Here is a 20,439-nt window from a genome sequence, read left to right on the forward strand (position 1 = left end):
TATATATATATCTTGATTTAAAAAACAAAACACACACCTTGCTATGTGTACTGCGCTAGACTGAGACTGGTTTGATTGCTTCTATTGTTCTCATTTGTAAGTCGCTTTGGATAAAAGCGTCTGTGAAATGATTAATGATGTGCTACTGCTGGGAAATGAGAAGATTCTCTGGACCTTAAGCCTCCACGTCCGCTGGTCTTGCTTTAGGATTCGATTTTGATATAAAACACCACTTTATACCGATCGCATCAATTCCTGATGAATAAAATCATTAGTTTCTCATTGAACACAAGTAAAATGGTGTCACTCGTTCAGAGAAAACAAACACATGGTACAGTAGATAGTTTACTGAAAACAGTTTAATTGTATTAACGATCAGTCAGAACAGTTACTGCATGTACAGACGCTGTGACTTCACCATCAGAACGGCAGAGATGCGTGATAGTTTCACATTAGTTACCAAAGCATGTTCACGTTTATGTACATAGTGCAAAAGACACGCCGATGAGAATCACTCCAAACACAGAGAGAGAAGGAGAAAGAGAGAGAGAGAGACACGGATCCGAACGCTGCTACAGGAAGCTTATTGCACTGAGATCAATCGTGATGATCCAGAACATTTACACGGTTACATCACGACGGATCGGACTCTCCATTCGCCCTCACGTTAGTCACGAATACACCCGCTGAGACATTTACCAAGAGATCGTTAATGTACATCATTATAACGTCAGAAATCCTTCATGTGGAGTTGAACGTGGCTGAGCCGCATCCAAGACTAAAGATGGAGGAGAAAGACCGAAGTAAACATGGTTAGAAAGACAAACACACACGGAGAGGAGCTTCTGCCCATCTGAAGCACCAGAATAAGGTACAGCAATTTACCGACACGACCGCAGGAAACGATCCCATCAGTACTAGGAGAAACCATTCAACACATGAAATAAAACACCCCCGATCTGTTTCAATTCAAGCGCGATAAATAGAACTGAAGACGACAGAATATTAGAAACATTTAAACATGTTATTTACACCAGGATTCGTTAATTTGTCCACGTCATTAGTTATGCATTGAGTTTCTCTTCTGCAGCGTTCGTTAATGCTTTGGTTAGACTAAACGCACGCTTAGATCAGAAAATCAGACGTGTATGTGTGTTGGAATGAACAAACGTTCGTTTCCTTCATTAATTTTAAGAAAGAGTTCACCCAAACCTTCGATCATTTACTCGCCCTCATGTCGCTTTAAACAAGCATGACTATTTCTTCAGTGGAAGCATCATGACAGTGGTTCATATGAATCGAGTGATTCAGTGATTCAGCTCTACGTTTAATAGAATCGTTCAGCCAAAAATGGTCATTCTGTCATCATTTACATGCTTTCATATGGTTCTTTCTTGCTTCAGTGGAACATAGAAGATCTTTTAAGAAATTACTCAAATGACATCTGAAATGTTCAGACATATCGGCTTTTGTGCTTCGCGGAAGAAACAAACAACACAAGAATGAATAAATGATGACAGAACGAACTATTCCTTTAAGACGTCAAGTCACAGCACAACCAATGGTGTGTTTTGAGATGAACAAAGGTGATATGTGACACATGGACGACTGTTATGATGCTTTATTTTTGGAGCTCAACGGCATCAGTCATTGTTCATAATGATGAAGAGCATCATCTGAAGATGAAAAGTCGCGCGGGTTTGAGGGTGAGCCGATGATGACGGCGTTTAAACAGTCGGTGAATCGTTCACAGAGAGTGTGTGAGCGGGTGATCTGTCCGTTATAGTTTCCTGAGTCAGTGTTTGTGAGTGTGAAATGGCCGTCAGCCCGTGCGCACGACTGGCTCCGGCACGTCTTTATCGTCGGCCGCCGGTTCGGCGAGGTCAGAGGAGTCGAGCTCTTCCTCGTCACTTATCCGCACCTCCTCGTCTTCCTCGTCCTCCGTGCTGCTCTGTCGCCGCAGCTGCAGGTTCTCCAGCGTCTTGGAGACCCAGGACTCAATGCGGCTGCTGAGCGGCACGATGGGCTCGGGTGCGTAGTCCTCCTCCTCTTCCTCCTCCTCGTCCTCCTCCTCCAGCATGCCGGGCACCAGTGTGCTGGTGGTGCTGGTGATGGAGGAGTTGAGTCGGTCGCGGCAGCTGCCGTCCAGGGAGCCCGTCTCGGTGCTCTGCTGTGACGCCCACTCCAGCCGGTCATCCGTGCGGGACTCATCCGGTGCTCGGGCGGCTGCGGGGCTCGGGCTGGGCACTGGCTGTGGAGGCGGTGACGCGACCTCACACTGCTCTTTGTTGTTCCCTCTGCTGATGGGCTCAGACTCCAGCGGCTCCGGGGCGTCTGCGTTCTCCACCATCGTCCTCCAGTTGGTTTCTGCACACAGAACATTTACAGATGTTATATTTTACAAAGTCGTGAAGTGGTTTTTGGGCTCTACTAGATTGAATGTTGATTATTTTCCTCATATTCTCCATTGTTCAGCTCCTCTCTTCCCAGTCTGTCAGTAACGCTCTGTTTAGTTCCTGTCTCTATGAAGCCCCTCCTTCTGAAAAGCACAGTGTGCTCTGATTGGTCGGCTGGAGCAGTGTGTTGTGATTGGTGTTTGGGAAATGTCCCGCCCCTTACCATAACCGCCAGTTTCAACACACTACTAACTAACTCAACCAGGCCCCGCCCCTTTATTCTGCATATGAATTATTTAAATGAGGAATATTGTGAAGAAAACTCAAGATGGAGGCGTTTCAGAAACACTGACACTGATATAGAGAAGAACTGGAACAAAAGATCTCTGTAAATGGAGACATTTTAATCATTTGCGATCCAACATTGTGATATCACACGGCCCTGGTCGTACCGTATTCCTTCTCGTTGACCTCTGAGATGGGCTCAGAGATGACGCTGCAGAAGGAGATGGCGCTGGCGGCAGACGGGTTTCTGGAGTGGCCCATGTGGTGCGTGACCTTCTTGACGTTCTTCAGCGCCTCCTCGGCCTGCTCCTGCTCCAGAGCGCTGACCATATCCTTATACGCCCTCCGCGCCTCCTCCGTCAGAGACACCAGCTTATTGAACAGACCCTGAACACACACACACACACTCACTTACATGCATGCATTTGGCAGATACTTTCATCTATTGTGTGTGTGTGTGTGTGTGTGTGTTGTGTGTGTGTACCTCTGCTCCAGAGTAATTAAATATTCCCACGACGCTCACAGGCACGAGTTTATTCACGCAGCGGCCCAGAGCCTTACGGCCCAGAGCGAACACGAACGGGATCTCCTGCTCCCTCGCCATAGCGATGACGTTATAAAGGGCTTCATCCAGACCACCTGCACACACACACACACACACACACACACACACAAAAACACATTAAACACTTTTGATTCAGACTGTGGGACTCATGAAGTAATTACAGATGGTTTCTCAATGCAGCTCAACAGGGGCGTTTCTCACCTTTGGCCTGGATCTTCTCACAGTTGGGTGAGATGATGACACATTTGATCTTGTGCAGTTTCATGTGTTTGGTGACCTCTCGCAGTCCCATGACCAGCCGCCGCTTGGCTTTGGCTTTGCTGGGCTCTTTCTGATAAATGCGCTCCTGAAAGCGAACCAACTCCTGCAGGAGCAGCGTCACGCTCTCGTCGATGTCCTTACTCAACACCTGATTACAGTACCTGACACACACACACACACACACACACACACGATACATCAAACAGACTGATAATCTACAGCTGTTTCTAAAGACATGGTTAAAACAGTCATGTGACTGCAGTGGTTCAACCTTAATGTTATGAAGAGACGAGAATACTTTTTGTGCGCAAAAACAAAACAAAAATAACAACTTTATTCAACAATCTCTTCTCTTCCCTGTCATTATCTTACGCAGGTGACACACAGTGAAGGCTTCAGTGTTTACGTCCGAATGCCGGCTCAGTATTGGCAGAAGCTGATCACGTGATCAGCACGACACATGCGTGTGATGCTGATGCAGGAGCCGGCCAATAATGAGTCGGCGTTCTGACGTAGAACCTGGAAGTGCTGGACGAAAACAACGTATGAGAATGACCAGAAGAGAAGAGATTGTTGAATAAAGTTGTTATTTTTGTTTTGTTTTTGCGCACAAAAAGTATTCTCGTCTCTTCATAACATTAAGGTTGAACCACTGCAGTCACATGACTGTTTTAACGATGTCTTTAGTACCTTTCTGGACCTTGAAAGTGTTGATTAAATTACTGTCTATGGACGAGTCATAAACCTCTCGGATTTCATCAAAAATATCTTAATTTGTGTTCTGAAGATGAACGAAGGTCTTATGGGTGTGGAACGACATGAGGGTGAGGAATTAATGACAGAAATTTCTTTTTTGGGTGATCTAACCCTTTAAGGTCAGTTTTGCCTGTTATAGAGCAAATAAACAACAAATAAATTTGCTGAAACAAAGAAAAAAAAAAAAATCGGCATCAGAATCAGCCAATTTACTTGTAAAAATCAGCAGTCGCAATCGGCCATGAAAAATCAACAGTGCAGTAAATTTTGTAACATTTGAAACATGACTCCACCCACTAGGGGAGGAGTTAAAGGCTTTAAACAGGATGGATTTTGGGTGTTTAAGCTTTCAAATAATACTTAATTTATGATGATTACTAAAATATGTGAAGGGGAAAAAAAGACAAAGTTTAAAATGATAAATCAATCAGATGTTTTGAATCAAAAGCCAGATTGTGTGTGAGCTCAAAAATAAGTGTCATCTTAGTGTGAGTGGCCAACAGAAAATAATCCTTATTGTTGAGGCCTTCACACACACACACACACACACACACACACACACACAGTGTGTATTGAGGAGCACAGAGTCTCACTCTGTTCCAAACCCACTCAAAGCCTGTAGAACGAGCAGCACAAAGGCCCGCCTGAGATCTGACAGGAAGAGACTGTGGGCCGCTGTATCTTCACTGCTGTGAACTCACTGACCTGTGACCCTCACAAACCTCAGCACCCGTTTACAGATTGTGACCACATTGGATTGAATCATAAAACACACCTGTATTTAGCACTCAACACTGGTGACCGGATCACATGACGGATCTTAAGACCGTGTGTGTACTCACTCTCTGAACCTGCGGCTGTGGATCTTGGTGATGGCAGACGTCGCCATGGGGCTCCCGATGCCCGAGCTGGCGGGTGAACCCTGTGACACGGGCGTGATGCTGTATGGAGAGTTCTGACTCGCTGGAGACAGGGACGCATCACTGGGCATGCTCAGACCGTTTTCTACAACACACACATAGAAGACAGATGAAGACTGCCGCCCACCTTACACATCATTGAGTTTGTGATGCACGATACGGGAAAAAACTGACATTGCCATATTTACTTTTTCTGTGATTTTATATATAGTTAATATATCACAATAATTTGTAAAAAAAAAAAAAAAAAAAAAAAAAAAAAAAAAATTGTAAATAACTTGTAATTTGTATTTTTAATATTTTAAAAATATTGTTTATTTATAAATATTTTTAAAAAGACGGCAATATATTACCATTGTACTGTAATTATAATAAAAAGTAAGCATTTGATTTAATATGAAGCAAAAAATTATATTTAATAATAATAATTCTAATATATATATATATATATATATATATATATTTATAGAATTATTGTAATATGTATTATATAAATTATTAAACATTTTATTTACAGAACAATAGTAAATTTGCAGTACTAATTTTACATCTTAAGTTCATTTTCAAAACTGCATCTGCAATAAAAATAATTTTGAACTGTGATATTATATTACATTTAACATCTCACAATAATAATCATTTATTTATAAATTATATATACATATATTATTTTGAGATGTTAATATATACATGCCTATATATATTTATTAATATAGTTTATTTATAAAGTTATAAAGTAAAATATATATAGTAAAAACTATTTTTTTAATTTTTAATATTTTAAAAATATCGTTTGTTTATATTTTTAAAAAGACAGAAATATATTACAATTGTACTGTAATTTAAATATAAAAAGTATGCACTCGATTTAATATAAAGTAAAAAAAAAAATATTTAATAATAATTCTAAATATATTATGTTAATAAATATAAACTATATAATAAATATTTTATATAATTATAGTAAAATATAAAAATATTACTATATAATTAATATTAAAGTTTTTATTCACAGAACAATAGTAAAATTGCAATACTAATATTTACATCTTAATTTCTTTATTTTCAAATATTAAACCATCAAGCTTTTAATTTGTAGAAAAACTTCATGAAGTTTAGGTGAGAACAGACTCGCTTTCTCTGAACAAATCTGGAGAAACGCTGTAAATGCGCAGTCGCATATTTCACAGCAGTGTCACACGGATTTGATGAGGATCACATGATGTGTTTGTGTGTGTTCGTACCGTCCTGCTCCTGTGTGAGCGGGTCGGTGAAGCTCAGAGCGTCTCTCTGCTCGTCGGTTTCAGACACGCCGAGATCAGCAGAACTCTTGCCCTTCTTCACCTCGCGCTCCTGCAGAATAATCTATACACAGAGAGAGAGGGAGGGGTTAATGTGCTGTGATGTCATATCCTGTCACGCTCAGTGGCATGTGCACGTGTGTGATCTGAAGCACCTTCTTCATGGCAGGTGGTCTTCTTGACTTTGGGAATCTCTCTCTCTTTGCCTCTCTTGATGCGCGGCGCGCTGGAGTCCAGGATGTTGTGTGGGGGGGTGTACGTGTTTTTGAGTCCCGTCACTCGACTGCCGCCATCTTTACCGTGCAGAGCGCCCACTGTCCCGACTGACAACAACACACGCACCAGTGTTAGTTTATTCTATTCCAACTCAAACTTTCAGGGAAAATGTTTTTAAATAAAGACTGAAGAGTTGTTGCATGAAGCCAGAAGTCATGTGACCGTAGTGTAGTTTGTTTAAATCCTACATTTAACTTTTTATTTCTGCTGATTTTATTTAAGCTTAAAATTCATGAAAGATGCATTCATTCATTTGTGAAGATTATTATGATGAACAAAACATGTGACACTGTGTCCGAACCAGACGCAACATGACACTGCGACATGATGATCTTTTCATGTTAATCAGAGTTTTTGTCCTAAAACAGCAGCGACAATTCTGTTTAGATCTGCACGATTCTGGATAAACTGAGAATCATGATTGTTTTGTTTCAAACAGAGATCATGATTCTCCCATGATTCTGAACAAACTAAACAAAAAAGCGTAATTTATTAGAGGTTCTGATAAAATGTTAATTGCTGCAGTCCAATTAAAATGTATAATTAATCGAAATTATTTAAAAAAAAAAAAATGGTTTGAATGAATGATTCAATGACTCACTCATAAATACTTTCGTTATTGGATGAATCAGCGTTTTTGAATGAATCTCTTGAAAAAATTCTTGAAAAATGTAGCAATTCATTTCAGATGGATGTATCGATTTGATTTTGAATAAATGTATTGATGCGTTTTGAATAAATGTAGCGATTCATTTCGGATGTATGTATCGATTCTTTTTAAATAAATGTATCGATGCGTTTTAAATGTAGCAATTTCTTTTGAATAAATGTAGCGATTCTTTTCAAAAAATATAGTGATTTTTTTTTTATCTGTTTTTGAATAAATGTATCGATGTGTTTTAAATGTAGCGATTACTTATGAATAAATGTGGCGATTCATTTCGAATGGATATATCGATTCTTTTTGAATAAATGCATTGATGCGTTTTGAATGTAGTGATTCTTTAAAAAAAAATGTAGTGATTCCTTTTGAATACATGTAGATTGCTTTTGAATAATGTATCGACATGTTTTGAATAAATGTAGCGATTCATTTTTAAAAGTAGCGATTCATTTTGAATAAATGTAGGGATTCATAAATTACCAATAACAGCTAATGGCACATTTACAAGAAATAGCTGACTTTTGTTTTGAAAAATAATGTGTATACATCGAGTGTTATAGTTTTGCACCTGTGTATGACAGTGGTTTGGTGTTGTTGAGTTGTCGTGCTCTCATGGCCTGTTGCTGTTTCTCCAGCGCCGCCAGCATGTCGCCCAGATCCAACTGCACCGGCGTCCTGCTCTTCTTACCTGCTGCTTTAGTCAGAGCCTCCTAAACACACACACACACACACACATTGAGTTCTTCAGCCCTGGCAGATGTGATGTTCAGGACACTCCTCTACAGACTGAGAGTGTTTGTACCTGTAGTTTCTTCTGCTCCATGCTGATCTCGGAGTACTCCTGCGCTGTGGCCAGAGCGGCGGCCAGCGCTTTCTTCCTCTGACTCTTGGCTCTCTTGGGCACGGAGCTGGTGATAGGGATGGGCGTCTGCACGATGCTTATGGGGGAATTCTCTGGGAGGTTATCCAGCTGCACACACACACACAGAGAGGTTTAAGGTGTGGAGTCATTTCAAACAAAATTAGGTCAAACCGAAGTTTGTGTCTGGAGTTCGAAACCGCTTGTCAAAGTGAATTTTCCAGAAAAGTTTGATCCGTCTGGCATACGTCTTCAAGCTACCATTGATCCATGTAATGAAGATGTAATGAGTGGGTGTGTCTCTTAGACTCTGCCTTCTTTGAGATGTAAATCTCCTCCAGTTCGTTTGTTCTGTTTAGTTCGTCAAGATCAGATGTGAGTTAAAACTGAGAGCCGCTTTATAATAGAAACTGACGATGAACTTCCAAACGGAAATCGACACTGACTCATGTGTTTGTCGGGATGTTTGTTAACAGTATATTGCTGCAAAGGTATTCCAAACCTCTTTTTACCCCTCAGCGAATAACAAAAGAGTGGGAATTTGTGCTCTCTGATTCTGTGAAACACTCACCAGGTTCTTGGGCAGTTTGGGTTGAACTGGATCCGGTTTATTCCGCTGAGCAGCGCCACCTGTGGCAAGATCAGGAAACTCATCCTCATCCTGAAAAGCAGGAAAAACAGAGACAATCAACACAACAAATACAGATAATACTGTGTGTGAGTGTGTGTGTGTGTGTGTGTGTGTGTGTATGTGTGTGTACCTGAAAGTACAGTGGCTCGGGTGTGAGGTGTGTGTTGGGGGTCTCTGGAGGGGTCGATCTCCTCTGTCCTCCTGTACGACCTCCAAAATTCATCTGGAAGTCCTGCGGGTCAGATGATGTAGAGTAACTCACAGGTATCAGAGCAACACTGTCATGTGACCGGTCGAGATGTACCTGTGTGTAGCTTCTCTGCTCGGGTGTTCTGCTGCCTCTGTGGTACGGTGTGTTCCTGTCTGTCCACGGCTTCTGGACGGCCTGTGAGGAAACATTCCCCCAGCTGACCGCTGTAAACACACACACACACACACACACACACACACACACACACACACACACACACACGTTTAAAGGCCTATTCACCCCAAGAACAAAAACTATAACAATAACTATAATGAAAACTATAACATCAGCTATTATGTCAAATAAAATAACTATTATGATAATGATAATTATAACGATAACTATAACTATAATGATAACAACTCTGATAACTATAATGACAATTATGATGATAACAATAAAATCCTAGATGGATTCTGATTGGCTGTCAATGTTTTTATCGTTCATCAGCTGGGAAAAAAAAAAAAAAAAAAAAAAATCGCTCTGAAAGTGATTCCAATGATATCATTTCTCTGCTATAGTTATAGTTGTGGACTTTTCTCTTAAAGTTTGAGCAATTATTGCAATTATAATCTTTATGGTCACAGTTATCGTTCTTGGCATGAACTGACCAAACACAAGGACCTTGATCATGTTACGTTCGCTCATGAGTGTTCAGGTGAAAGAGTGAGAGATCTTACCTGTCATGACGCCAGCGTCCACAGCCTGCAAACAAACACACACAGATGAGAAAACAGCAACCATAATAACCCTCAATCTGAACAATCTGAACGTACCGCCGCGGCCGTGTGTTGATTGGTGGAGGTGTTGGCGGCTCCCTGGTTGTGTTTGGGGCTGCAGTAGCCGCTGTCGCTGTCGATGTCGGCCTCGCTGGCTCCCTGCTCACTGGACGACTCCTGCTGCGACGTGCGCCTGCGTCGAGCTTTATTCTTCCACAGCTGAGGACTCGCCTGATCCGACGCGCATCTGACCACCCCTCCGGACGCCTCGCCGGGGAAATCTGAAAACACACACAGCACATGATGTTCAGGGTTCAAGGATGACTAGCTCAGGATTAAAGTTCGAAGGTCAGCTCAGTACCTGTCTGCTGTGCTGCATCCACCAGCAGCACTGTCTTGGACCTCCCATCAGGCCCGGCCGCACACACCTCCTTCTGTACCGCCACGCTCCGCATCACAGGACGCTTGGCTCTCATTGGCTGAGCCATCGGCTGCTGTGAGTGATGTAAACGACACATCAGCGTTAGTTTAAACTACTGAAATGCACGGTCACATACAGTGGTTGAACAATCCACATCTTGTCTCGTACCTTGTGCAGTACGGGGGTTCGTGAGACGCCTCTTCCTCTCTGCGTCTGGCCCTGCGGTGGCGGCCTCTCGCTGCAGTCGGATACGGGGTTCAACACGCCGGCCTGCAGGGGCCCCGCGTACGGCCCCGGGAAGGGCTGGTAGAAGCCCATGACAGGAGGGCAGGGCGTGGGCATGATGGCGTGATAGTACGCGGCATAATCGCTGGTGACGGGCGGCTGAGGGGACGACAGGATGGGGTACGCCAGGTACGGCCCGCCGGGGCTCGGGTTGAGCTGCTGCCAGCGCTGATCTCCGCTGTACATGGGCAGCTGCCGACTGAAGATAGGGCAAGGTGATTTATTTATAAAGTACAATTAAAACGACAGTTAACTGACCAATGTGCTGCTTAACTACAAAACAAAGATGTCTGGGTTTCAACATTTCTGCTCACCAAGGCTGCATTTATTTGATCAAAAATACAGAAAGAACAGTAATATTGTGAAATATTATTACAATTTAAAATAATGGTTTTCTATTTTAACATACTTTAAAGTGTAATTTATTTCTGCGATTCAAAGCTGAATTTTTTCAGCATCATTACTCCAGTCTTCAGTGTCACATGATCCTTCAGAAATCATTCTAATATGATGATTTATTATGAATGTTGGAAACAGTTGTGCTGCTTAATATTGTTTTATAACCTGTGATTTTTGCATCTGGTGACACAGAAAAGACACTTCAGCTGTGACACACACACACACACACACAGTGGCACAAAGCGTGCACTTCCTCCAATTCAAAGTGAACAGGAAGGAAAACAAGTAGGGTCCATTGGGAATGGAGGCGATATCACACACATGCACACACACACACACACACACACACACACACACACACGCACATACACAATCTATAAATACATTTATGAATCGACCAAATCATGTTTCTTTTTACATCTAATGTTTTACACAGGTTTATGTGAGAGTTTAGGGGTCAGAAAAACAGTGGACGTCTATGAGATGAGCTCACTGATATAGTCAAACAAACGTGTGTGAGAGAGAGAGAGAGTGTGTGTGCGTGAATGTGTGTGCGCGTGTGTGTGAATGTGTGTGAGTTTGTGAAAGAGTGTGTTAGTGTGTGTTTGTAAGTGTGTGTGTGTGAGAGAATGTGTGTGTGTGAGTGTTTGTGTGTGTAAGAGAGAGAGAGAGAGAGTGTGTGTGAACGAGTGAGTGTGTGTGAGAGAGAGAGAGAGAGAGTGTGCGCGCGTGTGGGAGAGAGAGTGTGCGCGCGTGTGGGAGAGAGAGTGTGTGTGTGTGTGTGTTTGTGACATATCAGGACACAAGTTTGTATAATGACATAGGTATTACAAGGAGAGGGTGACTTATGAGGACATTACTCTCCATGTCCCCATTTTTCAAAAGGCTTATAAATCATACAGAATGAGTTTTTGTGAGAAAGTAAAAATGTGCACAGTTTCCTGTGATGGGTAGATTTAGGAGTAGTGTAGGGGGAGAGAAAATACGGTTTGTACAGTATAAAAACCATTACGCCTATGGAGAGTCCCCACAGTTCACAAAAACAAACGCGTGAGTGAAAGTGTGAGAGTGTGTGTGTGTGAGTGAATGCGTGTGTGAATGTGTTAGTGAGTGTGCGCTTTTGAGTGTGCGTGTGTGTGTACCTGTTGCTTTGATTCTCCTGTACGAAGGGGTAGCAGGTGATCAGATAGGAGGGGATTTGTGTGGGCTCAGCTCCACCCTCACCGCACAGACTCATGGGTAATAATGAAGCATCAACACCTTTCTTCTGAGGGATAAACGGTTCCACTTCAGCAGAGAGCTTCACATCCTGAAACACACACACACACACACGTATTTAAACACATAACATTGACTAGCATTTTTTACTTAAATTTTTTTACTAATGTTATATCTTTATACTCCAGAAATAGCAAACACGGTGTGCTAGTACACCATTCTGAGCCAGATGTCAGCATACACACATACCAACACAGCGGTCACATGTCTTACGGTTTAACGTGTCTGAAGCACCATGATCAAAAACATCGTCCAGGTGAGTAAACGACAGATCGGACTCTGAATGATTCCCTTACGGCAGCTCTGTTTCAGCATGCATTTCCACGACAACAACAACAAAATAACCAAAGGAATCTAGAGCGAGAACAGTCAGGTGACCATGGCATCATCACATTCCACACATTCCTTAACATCTCAGGTGAACTTCCTGCAGCGAAATCATTCCCATAATCATGTAACGAAGCAGGAAGAGTCAGTGATTAAACAGCAGAATGTTCCTCATCACAACATTATCAAACAACACAAAATCACGGGAAAATAAAGCACAGAACCGCCCTGATTCGAGATGCAATAGAATATTACAAACCGAATAATAATATTAATGTAATGGAAAAGATATACAAATATAATAATAATAATAATGACAACATCCTGACTCCCTGCTTAAACAGTCATTTTGATCAGAAACAAAGACACATCTGATGCTATGTGTGTGTGTGTGTGTGTGAGTGAATGGAGTGTGTGTTATAGTATATAGCAGCAATTGTTCGTCTGTAGGTGGTGGGCGGAGCTTTGTACACTCTTCCGATTATGACATCACACACAGCTGAGCAGATCTACATCATCTGCTCTCTCGTCCAATCAGATCACTGACAATAACATCAGTTCATGCTGCTAATCATATCTCCAAATGTAAACTATCCTATCGCTCTAAACTGCTAAACGTGACTACAAAATATTAACATCATGATTTTCTGTAAAGCTTCTTTGAAAAGATGTTTCCTGAAATTATAAAATGTACGTGATCAAGACTAGTGACATAATAGGTGTCACTTCAGGGATTAAAGTGAGGACGGCGGCTGTCGTTAAGCTAATTACACAAGAAGTAGGTATGGACAGATTAGAGTACACTAACAATACACACTCTAAAGTGAGAGTCACACTGATCCTACAGAGACAAATGATCATTCTGGCATCATTTACTGCCGTTCTGTCAAACCCCATTTACTTTCATTTTATGGACAAAAAAACTTCTTTTGTAGAAGAAAATCACACAGGTTTGGAACGACATGACAGAATGATCAGTTTTAAGTGGACTATCCCTTTAAACATGAAAAAATGTGTTAAATTTAACTGAGTATGGTGTGTATGAACACTTCAAATTAACCTAAAACTTCAATAAAGAAACACACGGGGCAGAAAACACGCAGAACTCTTGAACGGCAGGAGATCTGCAGCAGATTCACAGATCCAGTATGGATGAACGTGAGCCGGTGGTCTGCTCAATGTGGGCTGAACTAATGAGGGCGAGGAGGACGCTTTTGTCTTTTCAGCATTTCTGTTTCAAGACTGTGTGTAGAAAACAGAGGGTTTTTGTGCTGAAGAAAGACAAAAGAGAGACAGACGGGCAGGCCGAGGGACTGCAGATGGAATCGTTCAGAAAGAATCATTTTGGGTCACTCCATCTCAAGTTGCTTGACCATTTTTAATCTTCTAATGCTTTCTATAATGATACTATTGTCCTTTTACATAAAGTTTGAATCACTGATTCTGTAATTTATTACTCTAACGCTGCCTTGAAACAATCAGTACTGTATAAAGCGCCAAATAAAGATGACTTGACTTTCTGATCTGTATGTATTTTGGTTGTAAAGATGTTTTTAGGACTGAGACTTGAACTTGACTTCCATAATAAACTGATCCAAAAAGTGGATCTTTATCATTACAATGCACATAAGTTATATATAACCCAAATTACACCCATATAACCCAATAAAAATAACAATAAAAAACAAGAGGTTTTGCAATACAAATACATTACAGCAAAGGAAAATTAAAAACTTTTGTACTTTTGGACCTGGACTGACGCTTTTGAGAAAGTGTTGGTCAATCCCAAACAGGACACAACAGCATTGTTCTGAGAACACAAACACACGGATACAGTTCACCGACATGAGAAGCTCCGATAGGACACAATTGAACAGGAACACAAGGAGAAATGCACAGAAACTGATCTGAAGACAGACAAAAACATCAGAGACACGTGAGGAATGTGATCAATGCAGAAAAACCTGATGGATCAGATGTGATCGGTGCCTGCAGAAACCAGCAACACACACACACACACACACCAAACACATGATACACAAGACATGAGACTTCAATCCAGACCAAATGACCAGTAAGAACCCAAACTCACTGTAATATCACAGTTACTACACTATCACAATTACTGTACGATCACATTCATGTAAAATCAGTCACTATACTATCAAGTTACTGTACGATCACAGTCATGTAATATCACAGTACTATCAGTCACTGTACGGTCATGTAATATCACAGTACTATCAGTCACTGTACGGTCATGTAATATCACAGTACTATCAGTCACTGTACGGTCATGTAATATCACAGTCACTATACTATTAAAGTTACTGCACGTTCACATTCATGTAATATCACAGTCACTACACTATCACAATTACTGTACGATCAGTCATGTTATATCACAGTCATGTAATATCAAGGTTACTGTACGATCATATTCATGTAATATCAGTCACTATACTATCAAGTTACTGTACGATCACAGTCACGTAATATCACAGTACTATCAGTCACTGTACGGTCATGTAATATCACAGTCACTATACTATTAAAGTTACTGTACGATCACATTAACGTAATATCAGTCACTATACTATCAAGTTACTGTACGATCACAGTCATGTAATATCACAGTCACTACACTGTCAAAGCTACTGTACGATCACAGTCATGTAATATCACAGTCACTACACTGTCAAAGCTACTGTACGATCACAGTCATGTAATATCACAGTCACTACACTGTCAAAGCTACTGTACGATCACAGTCATGTAATATTAGTCACTATACTATCAGTTACTGTACAATCAGTCATGTAATATCAGTCACTATATTATCAGTTACTTTATGATCACAGGCATGTTATATCAGAATCACTATACTATCAAAGTTACTGTACGATCACAGTCATGTAATCACAGTCGCTGTACTATCAAAGTTACTGTACGATAAGTCATTTAATATCACAGTCGCTGTACTATCAAAGTTACTGTACGATCACAGTCATGTAATATCACAGTATTATCAGTCACTGTACGGTCATGTAATATTATAGTTATACTATCAAAGTTACTGTACGATCACAGTCATGTAATATTAGTCACTATACTAACAGAGTCGCTGTACTATAATTTACAGTAATATCACAGGAATTGTACTATCAAAATCATGTAATACTACGCACAATATCCCAGTCACAGTACTATCACAGTCACTGTAATATCACTCACAAACATCAATCACCTCAGTTATTATAAACAGAAAACAAACTCTATTAATCACATCAAATCTGTTCTTATGAATGTTTACTTGATCCAAACACAGAATATTATTGTTTCTATGAGTGTCAATCATTCACAGATCAATAATCTTCATAAGCAGCTGTGTGTTGTCAATAATCACGGTTCCTGATGGAAAACTACAGCACTGTGCTGGTAGTACCATGGTACTTTGACATATACCATGGTAATAAATGATTCCGTATTCATGAGCCATAATATTTACTCGGTTCTCCGAATAACATCATTAGAGTATTACCATGGTATTTTAATAAGGGGATTATACTCACACAGACGAATATTGCGCTTTTGTAACAATCGACTTGTTCGTTAATATTTGATTAATCGCTGCAATGGATCCAGTTTTGTTTCATTGATTATAACAGGGGCGTCATTGTTTTGACGCGTCGCTTTGCTCGCAGCATCGCGCCATATACAACATACACAACTAACACACACACGAACACACATAAAACGCTTGTATCACACACATGTGAGTGTTTGATCACAATAATAACCCGTCATTATGCCGTTTTGGACTTTAATCCCGCGAGCGCTGCTAATGCTAAAGCTAATGTGAGGCCAGCGGGTGTTAGTCGCGTCCGTGTATCGTGAAATCGAGTTACCTTCCTCTCGCCAGCGTCCATCTCGCACGCTGACACCGGAACCGAGCCGCGTGCAGCTGTCAGGAGACCGTGAGCGCGCGCATGATCCGGTGCTGCTCCAGTTCTGATGTCCGTCACTGACTGATTGACTGACTGACACTCATCTGGGACGGGAGCCGCGGAGGGTCATTACGAACATGCGTTTCTGTAATTGTGCCGTGCTGCCGTTAGGGGGCGCGTGAGAGCAGAGCATTCACGCGCGTGCGCAGACCTAACAGTACAATCACTGTGACGGTTTAGCTAGTTTGTAAACATAAAGAACCATTTAAATAGAGAAATATGTATTTTTCGGTTGTTTGTTTTCTTCAGAAACATTTGATATAGATTCAGCTTTATATAATAAATTAATCTGATGATAAAATGAGCAAAGTTGCAGTTTAGAGCTGAAATAATCTGATATATTTCAAAGAGAGACCAGTATTCACTGAGAATTTATATAGGATATGACATAATTTTGTCCATTATTGGATCGCGAAAACATAATTAGACTACAGTATTATTGGCTAATATTAACGTTTGCAGCTTTACGCCAACTGAAAGAAATGGTGTCTCAGAAACAAACATTTATTTATTTTTTCTGAATTGTTTACAACGAAGAACATTTATTAAGAAAGGAAATAAAGTCAGTTTTGTCATTTGTCAGTCTTGACAATTTCAAATTGACCCGAGTTGCTGTTGCAATGTGATTTAGACAGTAATCAAGCATGTGATTCCTTTATTATCACCAACACCAAGCAACACTTAACCTTCAACATGACACATACACACTGATGTGACACCCAGTATTGTAAAGCTCAGATTTGTTTTGTATATTTTCCCAAAATTAATGATGTCATTGTGTTCTGTGAATTCGTGAAAAGAAAGCTCTATTTTTAACCCAACCCATACATCCCACAAAACAATACTGTTCTCACTATTCTTCAAAACAACCCTAGAATTACTGGCACAGAAAACATAAACCAGCCATTGAGTTCAGAGATTTCACAGACACAAACTATAGGAATTCTGATATTATCTGATGGGCCGGACCTGCAGCTGGGGGACACTAGTGCAACCCACACAAGCGTGCACTTACACACTTCATGCCTTTATAGGGTGTGACTTACACAGTATACATTGCACAGCATAAATGAGAAACCCCCTCTGAACAAATACAAAAGATGTATTTTCTTTATGATCACTAATACAATTCATGGAAAGATGGCAAAACTAAAATGTATTAAACATATACATAATAAAAACTGAGAAATATATGTCATTAATAGCTATAAAATAAGTAAATTAGACAATTTTGTTTAAATTAAGGAATGCAGAAATGAATACACCCTAGATTTAATTCAACAAATGTATAATATTCTAGCACTTAGTATGCCCTCCATAATTTTGAATACATTGCTCTGACCCTTCTTGTGTACAAGTTCATGACAAATTGTCACATCTGTCCTGTTTTACTCCTGGATGATGAGCTCCTTAAATGCCCTGATCTTTAATGGGGAGTGTTGCTCAACTCGTCTCTACAGAATCCCCCACAGGTGCTCAAGAGAGTTAGGATTGTGCAATACATGTCCATAGAAGGTTATTCACCTTGGGAGAATGCATATCTTCATTGTCATGTCGAAAAAATGCCCAACAATGCAGGGAATGAGGAAAGGGTAACATCTTCTGTTTCAAGTTTGTGTATTAAATTACTCAGTGGTGTGGGAATTCATGACAGCATTGATGAAGCACAACTCTCTCACACCTTCAGCACTCATACATCCCTATATAAGAGCTTTACTACCACTGAACTTTACTGTGGGAACCAGGCACTTCTCACTGTACTCCTCCTCTAGCAACACCAGAACATTCTGGATGCTGTTCGATCCAAAATGATAGATGTGGTCTCATGAAACCAGAGTATTGATTCCCAGAAGTCTATATTTTGTAAATATGAGCCTTGGCTTTAGCTACAGTAGGTAGTTCCAGGGAGAACAACAACCATGCATGTCATTTCTGCAGGTTGCATCTTACTCTGTGAGATAAACAGTCACTCTTTTCATAGCTTTTGCTGGCTCTGAGACACTCGCTTGGTATTTCTCCTGCTCTTTGTCTAATCAAAAAAATCCCTCATCACTAAATGAAAGCTTAAAATGAAGGCCTGATTATTTCAGGGGCCTTGTCACAAGTCCATTGTTTTTTCAATTTCTGTGTTACTTTTGCTATATTTTCACACTTAAAACAATGATTTAGTAATCCTCTTGTACCACTGTCCTCTTTTGTGCTAAGAAATAAGTCTCCTGACAGTTCTCTCCCAAGTGGTTCCATTGTTGTCAGCATTAAGTCTGAGAATGATTCAGTGGGCTATATAACACTTTTAATTGTAAAGAAATTACTTCATTTAAATGTTTTGGTTCAACATACTTACCTGTTGATCAAACACTGCCTTAAACCTACACCAGAAAATTTTTATTTCGTTTTATTTAGTAACTTTTAGGAGGGTGTACTCATTTTTGCTACACAATATTTTATCACCTTGATAAGAAAATCTTATTTTCCTGAATAATTTTGACATGCTTCTTTGGTAATTGATTAAGCAGACTTGCTGGAACATTATATCTCTAAAGAACCCTAATATGTCTTCTAAGTAATGAGTAATTGCTGACTTTCAGAAGTTTCAGAGGGGGTGTGCTCATTTATGCTGTGCACTGTACAACAAGATTGTATAGCCTACATTACCATTTGCACATGTCTGTCAATTAAACAAGATGAACCAATGCATGAATTCAATGCATGGATGTACAAATTTATTAATACATGTCACCTAATTAAGAATACAATATGTAATACAACATGTAATACAACATTGTATTTTAATATTAAAATGAATTAATATGTAGAATATTATATATTTACATGTAGGCAACATAAACATTGTTCAGATTTAGTTCATGTTAACTTTGGTGTAATGTTCATATGCAAGCTCACTGCAGTGTTACAGATGCATTGAATAAATAGAAATCATATAGTGATTGCATATACACTAGAATATCATAAACTGACCCAACTAATCCTATATTAACTCTTGCGTGAATAGTAAAGAACTGCCCTCTTTCTCTGGCTCATGGCTTATTTACTGGTGATTGAAATCTCAATCTGCATTATTCAAGCTATATACAAAGTTCTGTCATGAAACTCTAGATGGCGCAGGCTGACAGGTCCTTAACTCAATATGCTTGCAATCACATCATTCTCTATAGGGCAAATCTGATTGGTTCCTGCTGTATCAGTGGCCAATGAGCTTGCTGCTGAACCTTCAAATACTTGGTCAGCATTTACTATAGCATTTGCAGCACGCTTTCAAAAACCCTCCACCTTCCCCAGCTCCACCTGTATAGATCTGCTACGGGTAATTCATGTATGCTATATTGTACAGCAGCAGCATGTCTTACTTGCTCACAGCAGTGTGTCGTGTATGTATTGGCAGTAGGAAGTCCTGTACTTGTTCTGCAGCAGCAATAACAGCAGCAGCAATATCAGCAGCAGCAGTGATAACAAACAGCAGCAGCAATAACAGCAGCAGAAGCAGCAATAACAAACAGCAGCAGCAATAACAGCAGCAGCAGCAGCAATAACAGCAGCAGCATTAACCAACATCAGCAGCAGCAATAACAGCAGCAGCAGCAGCAATAACAGCAGCAGCATTAACCAACCAGCAATAACCAACAGCAGCAGCAGCAGCAGCAATAACAGCAGCAGCAGCTATAACCAACAGCAGCAACAATAACCAGCAGAAGCAGCAATAATAGCAGCAGCAATAACAGCAACAACAGCAATAACCAACAGCAGCAACAATAACCAGCAGAAGCAGCAATAACCAACAGCAGCAGCAATAACAGCAGTCCTGTACTTGTTCTGCAGCA

The 20,439-nt window shown here is 40.4% G+C and overlaps 1 protein-coding gene across 1 annotated transcript; it reads right to left on the bottom strand.

Annotated features, from left to right (window-relative positions):
• Positions 1–341: 341 nt before the first annotated feature.
• Positions 342–16,670, bottom strand: secisbp2l (SECIS binding protein 2-like). The gene is given in 19 exon segments (XM_051870167.1): positions 342–2,367; positions 2,849–3,068; positions 3,166–3,320; positions 3,448–3,668; positions 5,106–5,268; positions 6,428–6,548; positions 6,640–6,660; positions 6,662–6,807; positions 7,993–8,134; positions 8,227–8,394; positions 8,855–8,944; positions 9,045–9,146; positions 9,219–9,328; positions 9,845–9,869; positions 9,941–10,164; positions 10,245–10,377; positions 10,473–10,788; positions 12,131–12,297; positions 16,502–16,670. Coding segments are annotated over 19 exon segments (3,090 nt in total). The 5' UTR covers positions 16,523–16,670; the 3' UTR covers positions 342–1,822.
• Positions 16,671–20,439: the final 3,769 nt, after the last annotated feature.

The sequence above is a fragment of the Ctenopharyngodon idella genome, chromosome 18 (assembly GCF_019924925.1).
Source record: "Ctenopharyngodon idella isolate HZGC_01 chromosome 18, HZGC01, whole genome shotgun sequence".
Lineage (NCBI taxonomy): Eukaryota > Metazoa > Chordata > Actinopteri > Cypriniformes > Xenocyprididae > Ctenopharyngodon > Ctenopharyngodon idella.